We start from the raw sequence: 18,722 nt of genomic DNA on the forward strand, positions 1-18,722 counted from the left end.
ACAGATAAATTCAACGGAGCGTTAGCTCTAACAGTTATTGGTATGCCTGGGAACCAGCGTCTAGGCGGGACGAGGAGAGGAAGCATCCCCTTCCCACCGACAGCCAAACCTTGCTTCCACACCCCAGGCAGAGGAAAAGGGAGTCGGATCCATCTCCTCCACACAGCCCCGGCCCGGGGGAAGCGATGCGTGCTGCTGCCAGCCACGCAGCCGGTAGCGTTAAGACCTGAGCCCGGGTCACCGGCCCGAGCGCCCAACCTGCTGCTCTGCGAGTCGGTGCCATCCCCCAGGCTCGCCTTGGCAAGGGAAGGGAGCAGCGTAACGTGCTAATGACCAGCTGGCCTCGTCATCTGCGGCTCCGGTTTGCTGGGGGATGGGGCAGGAGGGAGAGGACTTGGCTGTGAACAGCGCTAAAGGATAACTGCAGCACGATGCAGGCAGCCCGAGGGGCGCGCGCTGCCTAACGGGTCAGCCAGATGCTGCTTGTTCGTTGGGGAGAGAAAAGGGCTGCACGCACCAACCACATCCTCGCGCCTCTGTGCCGCGCTGGGGCCGCTGGTGGGACCACAGCTTCCACCCTGGCTGCGGCGCAGGGGGGACGCTGGGAGCCAGGTAGGCAGCGATGCTTGGGCAGCACAGCATCCCAGACCGGTCGGGGTTGGAAGAGCCCTCTGGAGCTCCCCCAGTGCCACCCCCCCCGCCAGAGCAGGGGCACCTCCAGCAGTGGCACAGGACACGTCCAGGCGGGTCTGGAGTGGCTCCAGAGGGGGAGACTCCCCCACCTCTCTGGGCAGCTGTGCCAGTGCTCTGCCGCCCTCACAGCAAAGAAGTCCCTCCTCATGTTTAGATGGAACTTCCTATGGTCACGTTTGTGCCCTTTCCCTCTTGTCCTATCACTGGGCACCACTGAAAAAAGACTGTTCCCATCCCCCGGCACCCTCCCTTTAAGGATTTATAAGTACTGATAAGCTCCCCCCCTCAGTCATCTTTTCTCCAGACTGAAAAGCCCCGAGTCCCTCAGCCTTTCCTCATAAGAGAGATGCTCCAATCCGCAAATATTCTTTGCAGCCTTTTCTTGGACCCTCTCCAACAGTTCTCTGTCCTTCTTGAACCAGCGCGGTGCTGGGAAGCCAGGGAGACCAGGTTCCTAGTTGGGGAACATGGTTCAAGGCCATCGTTAACTAGTATCGCTCTCTTCTCCATCCCTGGACCAGCACAGGGTAAGTGAGCTCGACTCGGGGGTCCCCGGAGACGCAGACCGCTCCAGGCCATGAGTGCTAACCGTACAGCGCGGGGACAGCTGCAGGGAGCTCTGAGCAGCCACAGGCGGTGGGCTGCAGGACGAGAAGGCAGCTGTGTCCATCTCTCGGGGGGCTTAGCTGGCTCCTCTATATAGCTGTTATCCCACCGCGCTGCTGCTGCAGACAGACCCCCGAGGAATGCAAGCCTTTCCCCCCCCCATCCCGCTGCCTCTGGAAACATGGAGGGGGAGGGCAGCGTATTTATTTAGCAGGAAGGTTTCTACGCACGGCCAGTGCGCAGCGCTGCCCCGCTGACCACAGGCGTGAGAGCCCTTGCGCCCAAACTATCCAGAGAAAACTACCTCTAATTAGAGGGTGGAGTTAAAAATATCCATAGTCCATAAACAGAGGGAGGCAGACAGGGAAAAGGCACATGCCAGTGTGACTGACGCCCCGGGAGGGAGACGAGATTAGGAGCGACTCAGCCTCACACATACAAATGATTCAAAATAGATGAGCATATGCCTGAGCAATGAACTAGGGAGAAATGATGGGCCTGGTGTAGGAGTGGGGTCGTGGTCTGTGACACCAGGGAATCAACAACTTGTCTAGACTACGGCAGACAAAAAAAGAGATGCTGTCTGCAGCTAAGAGCGAGAGGCACTGAGTGCATCCATAGAAAGCTGCCCCAGCAGCAGAAGCAGCGTGGAAGACGGAGGGATGCAGGCCAGATACCTGCATCTATTCCCAGAGCTGCTGAGAATGATCTTGGGTAAACGGCATCTCTGCAATGTGCTTTGAGATCCTCAGATCAAAAGTGACATGTATAAATAAGAGTGTCTTTTTATCCGCAGAGCCTGAAGTCGCTCTAGAAACTCTCCGAGACAAGTCAGGACTTCGCTTCCAAATGTCCTGCCCAGCCCCTACAAAGGGGAAACCTCCTCGTTCGTCCGGGGCCGGCACATGGCTCCACTTGAAGGCAGTGGCATCGTGCTCACCCGAGTGAGCTCTGGGGAGACCTTCCCTCTCTGACGTGGTAGACGTGGTACTTGGGTAGTCGTGGGTACGTTAATGGTTGGACTTGATGATCTTAAAGGTCCCTTCCAACCTCAGCAATTGTATGATTCCATGACTCTATGATGGCTGATTCTGTCGCCCATTACCCATGTCACCTATGACCTTCCCTCTGTCACACGCAAAGATGGCTCTGGAGACACTTCAGATGGTCTAACAAAACCCTGTCTGCTGGCATTTCCCCCTCAAGCAAACACAGTGGTCCACAGCCCTCCTTTTATGCGTCAAGAAGTTTTTCTTTCACGCTGGACAAAGCGGGTTTCCTCCAGGGCTGCTGTCCTCCCGCCGGGGCAGCACGATGAGCTCCCACCTCTGAGTGCAGCCCAGCTCTTGCACTGGCTGCGGTGTCTTCCAGGACCCCACAGGCCAGCAGACCCGCCTGCCACAATCACAGCTTCAAAGCTAAAGAGGTCTGGAGCGAGCCTAATGGCTGGGAAAGGTCCAGATGGACAGCCCTGAGGGCTCCGACAGGCTGCTCCTCCGCACGCAAGGTATGTCACAGCTCATTGGCAGAGTCCTCGGAGCCCTGGTGCCTCGGATAATAACATTCCTGCCTGCCATGTGTACTGCTATTGAAAACTCATCGTGACAGGCACAGCCTGTTATTACAGGTTTGAGCAGCTTCTTCCCAGCAGGGCTTGAACCTCAGTTTGGGCCTCCAGGCACTACAAGCATCAAAAGGATATCCATTTCCTCTGAGTTGCCTTCAGCCGCTTTCAGATCCCAAATACTTGGTGTACAACACGCTCCGTACAACCTTTAGAATTCCCTAGGGTGTTTTTTTCCAGTTTAGTTCTCGGTCACCTTCCCTCTGTTCTCACCACACCTCTCCGCTGCCACCACCACCGCTTGTGCCTGGGCCGGGTCAGGCAGCACCTTCTTCTCCATCCCTCCCCACCGCAAGCCTTCGTGGGAGCTCGGGAGGGCTCCTTGGCAGGACACGTGTTCCCTCCCTCTCGTCCTGCAGATTCCTCTTCTGTTTTCGAGCACAGATGGGAAGCTCTTCAGAGAACAAAGAAATCATAGGAAGAGGCAGGTTTATGCTTCTCCTCATCATGCCTGAATACATCCCCGCAATACACAGGGCTGCTCTTAGCACATATTTTATTCTAGTTACTTGTTTCAACATTAAATAATGAAATGGGAGCTCCATTTGTGTGTGAAAATCAATGTTTTACACTGCAGAGCTTTGCCATCCCGGTTTGATGGGCGCTACGGTTCTTGTATAATATTTATTGTGACTGCTTTTGCTTGTTGAGTTTCACATCTCAAATGGCTCCTCAGTGGCGATGGCAGATTAAAAGGCAGAACCTTGCTGTAATAAAACCACAGAGGCAGCAAAAAGAGAAGAGATGGCGCTAATCATGTGTGCCTGAGGTAGGCGATGTGTCCCGTGTGAGGATGCACACAGAAGATGATGTCCAAGGTTTCATGCCCTGGTGTTGTCCGCTAAGGTCATATCTGCTTTGCCAGTTGACTTCAAACCTGGCCTCTGTCTGCAGTGATTATTCACAAACATCCCCTCGACACGTGCCCAGGCTAAGCTCCAGCAGCCCGGAGAAGGAAATCAAGGCTTAGAAGAGCCCCTTAGCGCTGATCCAGCTCCCCCTCAAGTGGTCCAGATGGCACGGGGACGCCAGCGCACCGCAGCACCCTCCACCTGCAGCTCTCCCGGCACGGAGAGCTCCCCAGGCTGGCGTGGAGAGGCTGAGCCCTGTTTCCAGCTGGGTCGGTGCCCAGCGGTAGATGGAAGACCACACAGCACAGGGTGCTGCAGACTCTCTGACACTCCGCGTTTCACCTGCCCACGTAAACACAGCTTAAAAGGCCCAAAAGAGCGCAGGAGCTAGAAACCCTCCCGTCCTCTCGTTTCCCCTTTCTCAGCTCCAGTCTTCCCTGATCGAGCTGCTGCGGGGAGGTAAAGAGGAACCTGACACCTCAGTGATTACGTTTTATTGCTGATTATACTCTATGTCATCATATTTTACATCTCCTGTCATTTCAGTCCAAATGGACTGTGTTAAAATGACTCCTTACTCAACAGGGACCCAACCCGACGATTGCTGGAGTCAGGTTTTAAGCCGTATATTCTTATTAGGCGATTCTTTCCCCTTCATCCTCAGTCAAATGTCCCATCTGGCCATTAGAATTGATGAGAACCTCTGTATTAATTTCACCAGGCTCAGATCAGCCCTTTAAATCTACTCATTAGCATCTCGAGTTAGATCTGCTACATTATCAAGTTAAATACATTTTTACATCCCTTAATTTCCAGCAGCTCTGCCGAGCTGGTTTACAGCACAGAGAAGAGCTCGGCTTTCATTCCAGCTGCTTGATCTTCAACAGCGTCTTAATTACATCTCCATCACACGCTGCTGACAGTGACGCATGAACCAGCGTTAACCCAGGCTGACTCGCCGAATTTGGGACGAGCATCCAGCGCCGATAATTTTTGTTTCATTCTGTTAACTGAAGAAAAAGGCTCTGAGACACTTTTGAGGACCGCACAGCAGCTCGGGATGCCCTCTGTGCAAAGCCACTTTTCAGGGCAGAATCACTAAATTAAGCCCGTGACCGTGTCAGAAGCAGTCGGGAAGAGCGGGAGGACTCGGGGAAGCTCCTCCAGAGCAGCACTCTCTCCCCAGCTGGCTGTTTGCGTTTCTTGCTTCCTGTTCAAAAGTTTATAGCGAAATACACCGTTTGATGTGATATCTCGTGCTTTTAGGGGACATTTTTACAGAGAAATCCCTCTTTTTAGAGGTTCTTATTAAATACAGGGGGGAAACACTGACTCTAGAGCAAAACTTGGGTAAGTTTTGATAGCCAAACCCGTTGCCTTCAAGCCAATTCCCAGCTTTTGCTGCCTCCAAACCATTTCAACTCTTCCCAGCGCCTTCCCCTCGGTGAGTTCCCTCCACGGGGCTGAAGGAACGCTCCCACGGACGGCGTGTTTCGGGGCGAGCGCCTCTCCCCCCCCCCCCCCCCGCGGGGTGCAGTTTCCCCCCCGCCAGGACCAGTGGGATGCTCTCCCGCTTTCGGGGGCTGCGTGTCCCGTTCCCCGTGTGTTCCCCCCACCTTCTCCTTCCCACGGGGGGGACCGCTCCTTCCCACGCTGCCCCCCATCCCCGCCGTGCCAGGCGCCGGGATCCGCGCCTCCCCGACCGGTTTCCACGGCAACGGGAGAGCGGCGCGCACACCCCCCCCCCCCCCGCCCCCGAGGCTCCGCCGGCCGCCCCCCCCCGCTCCCGCCCCGCCGCCGCCCGGGCAGTGCGCAGGCTCGGCGCGGCGGGCTCGGCTCCGCACACCCCATCATGGCGCTGCGGCGGCCGGCCGTCCTCCTGCTCCTCCTGCCTCTCCTCGGTGAGTCCCGGACACGCCGGAGCCGGCCCGGCGGCGAGTGGTAACGGGGACGCCTCGCCTCCCCCCGCCCGGCGGCATCCCCGGCCCCGTGTCCCCGGGCGGCCGCGCAGCGGGGAAGGGGGATGCGCTGCCCTCGTCCCCATCGCGGGCCGGGGAAGGGGGATGCGCTGTCCCGGTGGCGATCCCGGGGAACGGGGGATGTGCTGCCCCGGTGGCGATCCCGGGCAAGTGAGGGGGATGCTCCGCCCCGGCTCCGTACCGGGATGGGCGCGGGGAGGGATGCGGTACCCCCACTCGTGGTCCCGGGGAGGGGAGGGATGCGGTGCCCCCGTCCCTCGGTCCCGGGGAGGGGAGGGATGCAGTGCCCCCGTCCCTCGGTCCCGGGGAGGGGAGGGATGCGGTGCCCCCGTCCCTCGGTCCCGGCGAGGGGCAGGGATGCGCTGCCCCCGACCCCGGGGGGCTGTAGGGACGGGGGGTCCCGGGACAAGGACTTGCCGGCTCCCCCGCCGGCAGCACGGTGCTGAAGGGAGCATGGGGGGGGGGTGGGGGGGTGGGTGGATAACGGGGCTGGGGAGGGGGGGGGTAACCGGCCCAAAACTCCAGGTCAGCAAGGAGCGGGTCCAGGGATGAGGGTGCCAGGAATGTGCAGCCTCGGCAGGCAGGCAGGGCGGACACTAGTGCCTATTCAAGACCAGGCACAGGCGGCTATTGTTCCGGGGGCCCCGCATGAATGTTCGCAGTTTTAATTGCAAAAACATTTGCTAATTCCGCTCAGGAATGAATTTGGGGTCATTTGTTGTCTGGCTATTAATAGTGGGGGGGGATGAGGAGGGGGACAGCAGCCGGTGGGCTTGCGTTGCCCTCCCCCCTGTCTGCCCTGATGGCAGAAGGAGAAAATGGGATGGAGCAGGGTTAGGATGACAACCAGCAACTGATTACTAAAATACACGGGGCTGCACACGCATGCATGTGTGTACAGAGACACAAATAACTGTTTTGGGTCGACTCAAGACTGAAGTGTATTGAAATATTTCAAACAGTTTATCTAAGGACAAAACAATTCTCCAATGACTCCAAATAACTTGCAGAGCCTCTTGGGCCTCAAATCAAGTGAGATTTGGGCACTAGTTACCAAAAACGCGAGCGGAGAGGGTGAGAAGGTGACTCTGACACTCATTTGCGATGAGGAGGTGGTGGTCACACGCTCCAGGGTCTGTTGTTCACTTGCTTTTATTGTGGTTTGTAGCAGAAACAGTTTCAGCAGGAGAAATTGGGAGTGCCTAATCCTGGAACATCGCACAGTCTTCCAGGTGCTATCTCTGGATTCGGATGTTCCCTTTGAATGAGAAAAATGACAGACTTAATGCAACTTTTCCTTACAGTTGTGCTGCAAGGTAGAAAGGTACCCCATTTCCTTCCTCTGTTACGTGAGCAGTGCCTCAGTGCCCTGTTGAATCTGGCCTAAAAGATAGCGAGACTGGAAAAGTACTACAGACACTTCTGCATTTCTTTAGACAGACAAAAGTTGCTAAAAACAGCCAAACGCCACTAGTTTCAAACCTCTGCCTGACAATATTTATCTGGTGAGTAAACCAAGTGGCAACAGGGTTTGCTCTCCGTGGAAATACGAAGGGTCATGGCCAAAGTCAAGTGCCTCACCCTGTACTGATTTCCAGCTGTTTTCAAATTTGGGGTCATAAGCACAGAAGAGTGGGCAGAAGTGAGGTTGAGAATAAAAAAAAAGTTTGTTCCACTACACTTGACTTTACCTACTGGGGGGCGTCCCACTAAGGTAAAGTTATTGCATAAGTGGTGCATAAAATGAAACGTGTCCGCAGGGTCGGTGCTGAATAGTGGGATAGGAGTCCGATCATATGGATGTGTTTAATGCTACTTGGGGAAAAAAAAAGGCAAAAAAGAAAGGTGACAAAGCTCACAAGATGCTGAGATCCCAAGCTGCAAAACTCTGACCTGTATGCTTTAGACTATCAGCGTGGTTTAGACTATAAGGCGCTGCTTAGACGGTAAGCGCTGCGAGCAGGGATTGCCTCCTCCCGCAGTGTTATTGCCAACACGGACCCTACTCTTGATCGCGGCCTTAAAACATTGCCATGAAACAGGAGCCAGTGAAGCATGGAGTATTCAGTGCATCCCCAGCTCGGGGCACTAACAGCATCTAAAGATTCTGCACATCAGGGAAATGCCATGGTCAAAATTACACTAGTGGAAGTTACTGGTGTCAGTGGTGGAAACTGGGGCTTACATTTGACATCAGTGGTACGTCCTACCTTAAGGTCCTTGTTGCAAACTTCCCCCTGGAAACCGACATTTGGATTTTGAGGATTTCACATGCTGGGCTGAGGGCAGAGCTGTGGAGACCTTCCCAAAACTCTCAAGTATTTCCTGTTGAAAATAAAACATGTTGATACCTTATAGTCCTCGATGGGGAGATACGGCAAGTCCCTGGCACATTGCAGTTTTAAAGCTCAATATATTCAAATCTCCCTTTGATTTAATTCTGAGGTTTTGGTAATATGTTGGATTTTGCAAAAGGCTTTTCAAAATCTACAGAGTAGAAGTTCTCATTTCCCTTTTTTTTTTTTTTTTTATATATGAAGTCCATCTGTCCCAGCCACCAGCAACTGTTCCGAGTCAGCTGTCAGTGCCAAAAATCACTCGGTGGAAATGTTGTTAGCTCTATTGCAGTTATGATAAGTTGCTCGTTGGTATTTTCTGATGGGAAGTATTTGCAGTATTGCTTTCTTTTCAACAGGCAGTAAAAAATCGGGACAAACAGCTTTGAGAGCCGTGCCAAAATCAGATGCTTAATAACATCTTCAAAAAAATTCTTAGGAAGGGCTTGGTGTTCCTATTTGGGTAAGCGATATCTGGCATCACCACCAAAGAGTGGTTGGATGCACATCTACTTTACAGCTGTTGACAAAGAACGTGACACCAGTGCATTCCCTCTGGCTCTGAATACTTCTGAGAATTACTCGGTTACTGAAACACAAGTAGATTCAAAGGGTGAAATCTGTTTTCTTTAGCGAGGAGGGAGAGCTGTGTACTGAGATGTCGCTCTGATGGTGAACTTGGGTTCTTTTACTGACCTGTTTATTTTCCTTGCACAAGTTGAATTCTGGGTCTCTTGGCCTGCTGCAGCTGTTTGTTCAATTATCTGTCCACACACTGAGGATTTGCACCAGGAACACGTGTTGAGTTGCCAAAAATCACCTAAACAAGTAAATAAAGCGGAATGAGCTGCTGCATTTAGCTTCGCAAATACGGACAAAAGCTGCTCTGTGTGATGGCTGTGGGTGGGCCTGGTTTCCAAGCCTCCTCCCAGTTCACCCCTAACTTTAGCCATCTCCAGAGGGTAAGACATCAGTTAGCCCCCACTCCCTCCTTCTTTCCTTACAGCTTGCTTGGATTATTATTTTAAGTTTCTCTCGCAAATTGCGCTCACTGCTTTATCATCCTCTGCGATGAGTGTTTGTGTGTTGAAGCAGAACTGGCCTCCCAGTTGTATATTTAGAGCTAATGCTTCACAGTTGATTGCATCAAGCCCTGATGATCCGGAGAAGGTTCGTGAACTCCTTACAGAGCGGGCCTGAAGTGGTGGGAGGGAGTTAGCGAGGGGAAAGATTTCCACAGACCAAAAGGATCCCGAGTCCTCAAGAGCCCTTTTCTGCAAAACAAGAGGGTGTATGGCAAACGTGCCCCTCGACAAGATAAAACAACTACTCCTCGCATAAAAGCTGGTGGCCTGCTTTGAAACTGCTGTTTATATATAAAGAGATGAATTCAAGATACAGAATTAATTAGGATAATTACATTCTCAATCTGGCTTCTCTATCAACTGGAATATGAACTGCAGTCTTTTTCCAGTTGATAAGGGCTGTTTGCCTTCCCTCTGAGCCCCTAGGGAGTATCATGTTTTTATGAGACACAGGATCAAAACCTAATTCAACCACTAAACGTCAGTTCCACGTAGCGGAGGAGTAAGGGTGTGTGCCATACAACAAACCCCATTCCTTTGCTGAGTCAGGACATGGCCTAAGAACCAGTTAATGGCTTTAATTGCGCTAATGACTGTTCTGGACACAGTCTTAATTTTCACCTAAGGGGCTGGATTGCTGTTTGGGTACAGTTTTGTCAATTGCTGTGCTTGGGGCAGAGGAAATACCTGCCGGGTTGCAGTTGTCAAACTCCCATGCTGGAAATGAGAGTTTTCAGTTTCAGAAAAATAAACAATAACATAAAAACTGGACTTTTTTTTGGCTGGAAAGCTCAGGTCCCTGTTTGCTTATGACCCTTCAGAGCGCTAACACCCTCAGTATTAACCTGAGATTAGCAGAATTGTTTGGAGAGTTTAGTTCTTTTTCTAGAGACTTACCAGCGAAAGAGTACTTCTGTGGGGAACACCGCAGCAAGGCACTCCACGGACTTCACCAGAACATTGGTCTCAGGAGAACCAGCTCCTTGCAACTTCTGCTTCTCATTTTAGATAAATAGAGGTCAAGCAGGCTTCTCCTGGGGATAAACGTTGAGGGAGGCGTATATTAAAGGTGTTTCCTGCAAGAATGGCCAACTGAGGTTTTATTATCACTTCTTCCTTAGCAGTGGCTAACTTTGATTGCCTTGCTGCATTTCATACTGCGAGGAAGCTTTGTGTGACTCCCATGCAGAAGTTCAGCTGTCTAACACACAGCTTGGAAGTGCAAAACCAAGACAGCTGCATAATTGAGCTGGTGCCCAGTTCTTATTAGAGCAGCATCCTAAGTCAGGCCTTCGAATTTCTTAGAAAAACCCACTAATATGCAAGAAGTGAGGTCTAGAGAGGGTGTTCCTCTGCAGTTCCCAAGTGTCTTGTCAAAGCTCCTTCTCTGCTGTGTTGGGTATTGAAATTGCTTTTGGTGCATGTTCCAAACCGGACAACTGGCAGAGAAAAGAAGAGCGGCTGCAGAAGCAAAATTTATAAATGGGAGTTGGCAACAAACAAACAAAAAATAATAATCTCTGCAATTTCCCCTTCTTCTGAAAGCATAGTCGGGTGGCATTCCCATGAACTCACCTGCAGACTGCTGAGAGCTGTCAAATGGGAGTCCAGTCAACACCAGCACTGGGCTGGTATTAACTAATTAAAAAGAAAACCAGCCACATACATGCTGTAACCTGACAGCCCACAGGTACTCGAGATAATCTCAAAAAATTAATGGGAATTGTTCTGTCATGCAAGAATCACTCGTCAGTATAAATAATATAATGTAGGGGGTTATGTAGTGCCCCTCGTGGGATGGAGCACAGGGCTTAACACAGAGTCAGTTACAAGGGGAAGTGAAGGTTTCAGCACAGCAATAGATGAAGTAGATGAAATTAAATTGTGTTCAGATAATGCTCAAGGTTTTCTTTTTTTTTTTTTTCAGTCATAAATCCCAGGGATTTCAGAGTTAAAGCCAGAACACACTCTAACCTACTCCCATCAATGTACCTGATTATAACAACTCAAATGTAAGATCAGCGGGTTTTTAAGAGTCCTCTTAATTCATTTGGGCACAGCTGGCTCATTTGAAGACATTGAGCTTTAAAACTGCACTGTGCCAGGGACTTACTATATCTTTGGGATGTGGCTAAAAGGTAGCAGTTGACAATGTTCAGCGGTATTTCAAGATTTTTAATCACACTATTAAAAATATATTTTGGTGGCCTAGGTAAGATTTTCTGCTGAGCTGGAGAAATCCACTGAAATCTAAGGGGATTTGCTCCCATTATCAGGCTGTTTCGAATGCCCATGGCCTCTTCTGAAAATCCCCACCTTAATAAACTTTGGGGCAATTCCTTATAGAAGTGGCCAGCATTTTACAGGTAGGATGTAAATTGAGGAACTTTGTTTTAGACTCTGTTTTGGAGCATGGAAGTATAATATTTCTAAAAATTCATTGAAAGTACCCAGCTTTCATGCTCACTTCCCTCAGACACCTAATTCACTTGCCATTTTTGACAGTTTTGTCCAGTATGTCTCAAGATGTACAACCATGAAGTCCTTCAGTGGTTGCTGAAGGAGCTCATAATATTCTACATGTCCAAAGTCAGGCAGAATTTTTGTTTCATTAGGAATAAGGAATAAGACTGGCAGACAATGCCACCAGAGAGAGCTGTTTTAAGAAACCAAGCTTACCTTTTAGCGGGGCCAGCAGTGCTCTGCACAGCAGTCCTGCTTTTCATTCCCAGTAGAAAGGTTCCTGCCACTTTACATCTCTCCAGGGTGGCTGTGTGCTCTCTCAGACCTGCTTGAGTAGAATCGGTTGCACGGCTGAAGACTTAATGATTTTGTCTGCACATAAATGTACAAGTCTCTGCTTGATCTTTTAGGCCGAGATCAGCCACGGAGAGAATATTTTTGTTTTGTTAGGATGCTATCTTTGAAAAACAAAGGCCTTGATAGATGTTATTGCTTTTACCTGCATTACAGTAGCATGTACGGCTTCTGCTCATGGATTGGTGTCTGTCCGCTAGATGCTGTCAAAAAAAAAAAAAGAAAAAGAAAAAACTCACTATACCAATTTGCGTCCTTGCTCAATGAAAGCTACCCAAAAGGCTAATTCATCCCGCTATTGGGCTGCCATAAAGATGAGGAGCATTCCTTAGAGTATTGGATGATAATGGCTGCATGAGCAGCCCTCGAATCACAGCAGTGGAAAGAACCGATTGTCCATAGGCAAGGCACTGTCTACCACATACCCCGAGGATCCATTAAGGAGATTGCTGCCTGCTAATGGACTTCCTCCTGAGGAGCTCTGGCTGCTAACACTCTCTCGAATGATTTCCGGGAGCTTACACAGTTAACGGCAGGGAAGGTGTTGCAAAGTCCTGCAGTTCTTGCCGCTTCTGTAAAATAGCTTTTATCCCCTCAAAGGATCTTATCAACAGCTATTTTTAATACACGCTTAAATCTTTGCTTTAATCTTTTTTTCTTCTGCATTGATCTCTGCAAAAGCCCAAAGGAAAATATTTCTTTATACCACCATGTTGTTTGGAGCTAGTTATTTTTAGAGCCTGGAAAACATCCGCTCTGTAGTAGCGAGATCCTCTGCATCAGTAACATACCTTAGAAGGGGAAGTCCCAGCTCTGTGCACCACAGCGACTTGTAACTCTGGACCAGCCTGGACTTCCCCAGCCGGTGGGAGTCCCCCGTCCTTGGAAGAGCAGGTTGTTTTTGTTAAGATGTTTAGATACCAACAACCAAGGTGGAAAGAGTAATACGCAACCCCTTATTAGTGTGAATGATCTGTGCTTTGCTGACAGGACTGGGTACACACACCATGAAACAGGTTAGCTTCAACCACCACGGATCTCCTTGTTGATGGAGTAACTCCTACAGCAGAGGAGGTGCTGGTTTGTTTTCCTCTTTGGTCTTAGCTACTCTGCTGAGATTGCACGTCGTGTACATTGATGGGGCTGGTCTGATTTCTCAGGGAGCGAGGAGGCAATAGCTTATCTCATTTCTTGTGCATGAGCAAATAGCTATTAGTTGGCTACAGCTTGGTCAATGCTGATGGAGTTGCCTTTGACCTGGCGATCTGGAGATGAAAGGCAGAGTGCCTTGAAATGGTCTCCTGCATCTCATGGGTTCTCCCTCAAGTAGAACTGCTATTTGAGTTGGTGAGCATCCTATATATCTGGTGTTTTCCCTTCATTTTGGCCAGTTTTCAACATCCCATAAATAACAGGGCAGTGTGGAGCTCTGCCTGCCAAAGCTGCCTTTTGTGTGCCGCAGGGGAGGTTATATCAGGTACTATCTTCTCTCTTCTTCCATCAAAAATCCTCTGGTGGGCCTGGCCAACACACACCTGTCCTCACTTACAGGCACTGCATGCTCTCCCACACAACAGGGCAAGATAAGCCCTTTGAAGTTTGCATTTGGGCTGGCAGCAGCTTCTAAGGCACTCGGGTACCCCCCTCTCCCGGTTGCCAACTGTGCCTTGAGTTCTCCAAGTCAACAGCTGAGCTACAATCAGGGCTGATAAGTCTGCAGCGCTGGATCGTGGGGGCTTTGCCAGGGGGCAGAGGGGACACCAGATTCCAGTTCGTTCACGGTGCTCTGTGAGCATGGGAGGACTCGGGGGCTTTTTCCCAACGTTGCGTGGAGGCGTGCTCATGACCTGCCAGCAGCCTGCTGTTGGTCAACAATAGCGATTGTTCTCCTCGCCTGGGGAGGCTCCTGGCGTTCTGCTGCAGGCTCCTTGGTCCTCCTCTTTCTGCAAATATTTGGAACAGCTCCTGTTTGGCTGTTTTGACAGTTTGACTCAGCTATTAAATGACAAAGGCAAGCTGGACCCAGGTTCACTGTGATGACAAGTAGCTCTGCAAAGAGGGGAGATGAGGGTCAAGTTCAGAGCGGAGGCAGCATGCTCTGTGGGAGGAATACAGAGGATGTGCAGTGACCTGGCCTCAACTGTTAGAACTGGAGCTGGGTTGCATGCAGCAGTTCTGCCTGCAGCATGTAAGGGGATCCCTAACGTTCTTGGCTGTAACACTGCCCTGTCTCGAGGAGAGCATGTTTTTGGAGCTTCTTGTGATCTAGTGACAAAACATGTCATAATTCTGCCTGCTTAAATATTTCCCAAGAGCTTTTCAATTCCTGGCTCATCTTCGGTCACTTCTGAGACACACATGCCATTCGTCTCACATCTGTCACTCAGCTTCACATTCTGGACGTGAGGCAAAGTCTTTCTTTGCTACAAAGGCTTCCCTCTTCCTCCCTCCCTTGTTTCCTCTGGTATCTGTGTCCCTCATTGAGAAGCTGTAGCTCCTTCAAAGAAATGTGAGGGAACCCATTTGCAGAATTTACAGCTGCTTCCCCAGGCTTGAGTGTCCTCCTCTTTAACAGCAAGCTGTTAAGCATGTTCTTAAGTGGGAAGATAAGTGGTGTTACGATCCTTTCATCTTCTGGTTCAGAGCAGGCTGGAGATAACTGATAAAGGGATGACAGCAAGGAAGATGCAGAGGCACCTTTGGATTTAATTCCTACTTTGCAAGGCAGTCTTTAAAGCACATCTCTGGTGGGAACACAGGCTGGTAAAATAAAGCTGGTCCTTCCTTTCTCAGCATATGTCTTTTCCTCATGTCTCTGAAGCAGATCCTCTGTCTGTGCCAGCAGAGCTGGTGCAGAGTGAGCTACGTTCTCCATTTCAGAGCTCTCCTTCTGGTGCTGACATTCGAGGGACTTGGCTTGAGCTGTCTCTAGACACTGTTTCGGCTGGTGATTTCATTTCCACATTTCTTTTTTTACAGCAGTCCTTTGTGGATTTGAGCTGTACTTTAAACAGGGCTGCATTTGCAGTACGGGAGTAGCAGTCTCGCACATGATGGGCAAAGATGCATTCCTCTGCAAGGATCTGTAAGAGAGCACACATCAGTGACAGCTTCACGTGGGTGGGAGTCTTTAGACCACTCTTGAACAGACTCTGCATTCAGTTCCAGAATTCCTGGTTTAGTCCCTCGTCTGCTGGCTGAAACAGGTGGCAAGCACATGCCTGTAAGGGTCTTTATTGGGGGTGGTCTTCAAGGTCAGCTGTATCCTACCCACATTCCAGCTGAGTCCCTGTACCTTATCTTCTGGCCTAGCTGGCTCTGGGCCATCCAGCCCAGAGGTTCCTAGCCATGGTACACATGCTGCTTGTTGAAAACAAACCACTTGAAAGTGGCGTGTCTGTGGGCCGAGCCTGTGCCAGCCTGCTGCGTTTTCCTCCAAGGAAATGGGAAAAGTGGTTTGGGCAGAACATGTCAAAACATTGTAGATGTGGTGCTGAGGGACATGCTTTAGTGATAGACTTGGCAGTGCTAGGTTAACGGTTGGACATGATGATCTTAAAGGTCTTTTCCAACCTAAACGACCCTATGATTCTATGAAAAGCTGAACAAGGCCTCTGTTGTGCGCACACTAGAGCCCATCCCACCTCCACGTGAGAGGAGAGGGCACCTGCACGACTCCAGTACATGGCAGGAGAGGCTGCCCGCCCGGTAGTACGTACCACGGTCGCTGTTGGTAGCAGCAGTAGCTGTGGGGGTGAAGTTTGTGAGCTGCTGGGGATGCTAGGCCTAGGAACATAGGGAAAAGTTGAGCTATTTGAGTCAGGGAGTTACAGCTGTTGGCAGGGTTTTGGCACGGTTTGCAAGCAAGCATGATCCAGAGGAGATGAAGCCTACAGCACCGAGAAGACCACATCCAGGTGCTGCTGTTGAGGGCGCTTCAAAAGAGCCCTAGCTAGAGCCAGGCTGTTTCCAAGTGCCTACTCCTGTCTCTACTGTTGTGTTAAACAGACACTTCTCCTCCCAGCACTCCGCATGCTCTGCATGGTGGCAAGCCTTACAGATGAGGCTACACACCTTCCCATAACAACCCCCCCATTTATCTGCCTGGCAAGCCTCCCCTCTGCTTCATCTGGGGAGCCGCTGCATAGCTGAGCAAGGCTGGCTCTTCCACCCTAGAGCTCTTGCATCACAGCCCAAAGTGTGATCGGAGGGTGCAGCATCCCTCTCAAATCAGCCCCCAGTGCCTCTGCACCTCGCTGTTACTCAGCATTTTTCACTGACAGGGAATTAAGTCGGATTTCTAGGTCATTGTGGGCCTGTCAGGAAGAATCATCTCCTGTAGACCTCATTACCAAGGCTGTTTCTGCAATGCCAGACTTCAGAACAATTGCAGCCTGGTTCCCTAAACACTGACTAATGAGACAGAGCTGTTAGCAGCAGTTTGCTAAATAAAGGCTGTTTCTGCCTGAGACAGAATAAAGCCAGACTGGATTTTCTTAGCTGTCTCTCACACAGAAGGTATATCAAAGGACCCTGATTAAAATAATGAGCTAGACATTGCTTGTGTGGTGGCTGCACAGGGTCAGTGCTTGATGCTAGTGCCAGGCGCCTCCCCAAAGCAGTGACTTCAAGTAACTTGTGCTCAAGTAACCTAAAAACCTCTCCAGCTCCCGTGGTTTCAAAGTATCTCGAGCATTTACCTGAGCTCCTGTGACTTTGTCCTGCTCTGATAGTGACTTGCTGCCTCATGGTGGACAAGCTGCTTGTAGTTCTCGGTGACCTGCATGTCCTTGGATGCCGTCTGAAGATACTCTCTGATCTCTGGGCTGTAGCAAAGCCTTCTCAGCCTTCACGGGCAGTGGCTTTGGAAAGGTAAGGGATCCAGCATTTGAGCAGGTGGGACAAGCGGGACTGCCAAGAGGACTGCCTTGTATGGCAGCTTTTGAAAGAAGCTGGAGGTTTGCAGACTGCTGATAAGAGGCAGGTGAGATTTCTGCTTGTACCTGGATGCTGAGCAGAAAGGACATAGCCCCCATTTGAGTAGTCTGAGGCCAGGTAACTTCTGTTGACGTTCCTGTAATGACAGCTTTCATCCTTCCTGTTGTCAGAAGGGCTTGGATTAAAGACGAACTCTGAAGCATGATGGGATGGGTCTGACTGCCTCTGGCTGGAGCAGGCACAGGAGAGCTGGGGATTATTACTTGGCCAGTTTGCAGGTTGGTTTGAAGTGGTGCTTTGATGTGGCAATGGGAGTCCATGGAAGGTAAATGGTGTCTAGACAGGTTTTTCTCACTCTCTGTTGTTGTCTCCGAAGCAGCAGAAACAGTGCCAAACAGGCTGAACGGCTCCAGGATGCGAGAAGCAGGGCTATTTCTAGAAAGATGGAACAATGATTCTTCAGGAGAATCCAATCCAGCTCTTGCTGAACCCTTGTTGAACCTCCTGCAGGTGGAACTGCTCCTCTCTGTGCCCCACGCACTGCCTGAATCAGTTAATTGGAGCTAGATGCTATTAAGAGTGAGCAAGGGGAAGTCCAAGAGGTGGCCAGTGTGCTTCCAGGTGAGCTGGCACGCCAGAGAGGTATGGGAGAGGTCCATTAACCAGGGGCCAGCAGGGTTGGGAATGCAGGAGGTCAGTCGATTTCAGCAGCATTCAGAGAGGGATCAGGTTGGTTCCAGCAGTAGCATGCTGAGAAAAGACTTCCTCAGTTTGGCTAGCTGGATACTGCCAGGATTTGCCCAGCAGAGCTGGCCTGTGTGCCCAGTAACAACTGTAGCTACACTGGGAGGGAGAGAAAAGGCAGGCTGTGATCTAGAGAGACTTGTCGCTGGCTGGCGAGCTGTGCTGTCAGTGCTGTCTTGGCTCTGATGTGCCATCTCCCCCAGGCTGTTTGGGAGGGGAAGTGGAGACTGCATTCAAATGCCTATTGTCTGTCCTTCAGCTGGGAGCAGAGCCAGGAGAGAGGCTCTGGCAGCATCTGATACAGGGGGCAGATGTTAGGGGAAACATACTCATCCGTAAAACGCTGTCGCTGAGATTTTCAAAGGAGCCTCAAAGGTTAAGTGCCCATGCGTTGGAACGTGTACGTGAAGGTCAAGGGAGAAATCCTGGGCTCCTGGGATTCCTGCTGGGTTTGGGGAAGCATTTTGAAGGTAGCTCTTGCCACTGGGACAAGTCCGCGTGCAGCATCTGTGGGTCATCCAGGTGACTGCTATTCTCTGCTCCGTTTGTTAAAGTGTAGCTGGGGAGAAGGGCAAAGCCGCACGGTGCCAAATTTAATCTCGTGGGGGCCTTCAGAGGTGCATGATTGAGTTCAGTCTGGCTCCCCTCTCCTGTAGCCAGCTGCCAACTTCTGCAAGCATGAGCTGAAAACAGAGTATTTCCTGACCCTGCCTGTCCTCTCCCCTCACCCCTGCCAAAGTAGGGCTCGGCCACAGGTTTCAAGCAGAGCTGGAAACTTGGCACGGAGGCAAGGAGCCGAAAAGAGCCCAGCTTGCTCTCCTCTGTCTGGGTTGGCTTCTGTACTGCTGTGGGGAGTACAAATATGTTCCCAATCTGTTTGCTTCACTGACATGACTCCAAGACACACAGGCAACAGATACGCTGACCAAGAAGGGGCCATTGTTAGAGGGACCTTCTTGACTGTGGCTCTGCTGTAACCAACCGACCACTACTGCTCTCCAGCGCCGGACTGCAGCCTTCCCTGTGCTTCATTCACAGGATCCAGTGTG

General features: G+C 50.9%; 1 protein-coding gene and 1 long non-coding RNA gene across 2 annotated transcripts in view; one reads left to right on the plus strand and one right to left on the minus strand.

Moving 5' to 3' along the window:
• Window positions 1–5,611: 5,611 nt before the first annotated feature.
• Window positions 5,612–18,722, plus strand: part of JAM3 (junctional adhesion molecule 3) — a 32,419-nt gene continuing 19,308 nt past the window's right edge. The window contains exon 1 of the mRNA XM_082493878.1: window positions 5,612–5,675. Coding sequence (XP_082350004.1) covers window positions 5,627–5,675 — 49 coding nt within the window. The 5' untranslated portion in view covers window positions 5,612–5,626. The remainder of the gene's footprint in view (window positions 5,676–18,722) is intronic.
• Window positions 6,679–9,633, minus strand: LOC309680316. Its single transcript, XR_014269924.1, has 3 exons — window positions 8,786–9,633; window positions 7,964–8,078; window positions 6,679–7,011 (listed from the first exon to the last, which is right to left on the minus strand). It is a non-coding gene; the product is annotated as an uncharacterized lncRNA (long non-coding RNA).

This window comes from Vanellus vanellus, assembly GCF_965231255.1.
Source record: "Vanellus vanellus genome assembly, chromosome: 21".
NCBI lineage: Eukaryota > Metazoa > Chordata > Aves > Charadriiformes > Charadriidae > Vanellus > Vanellus vanellus.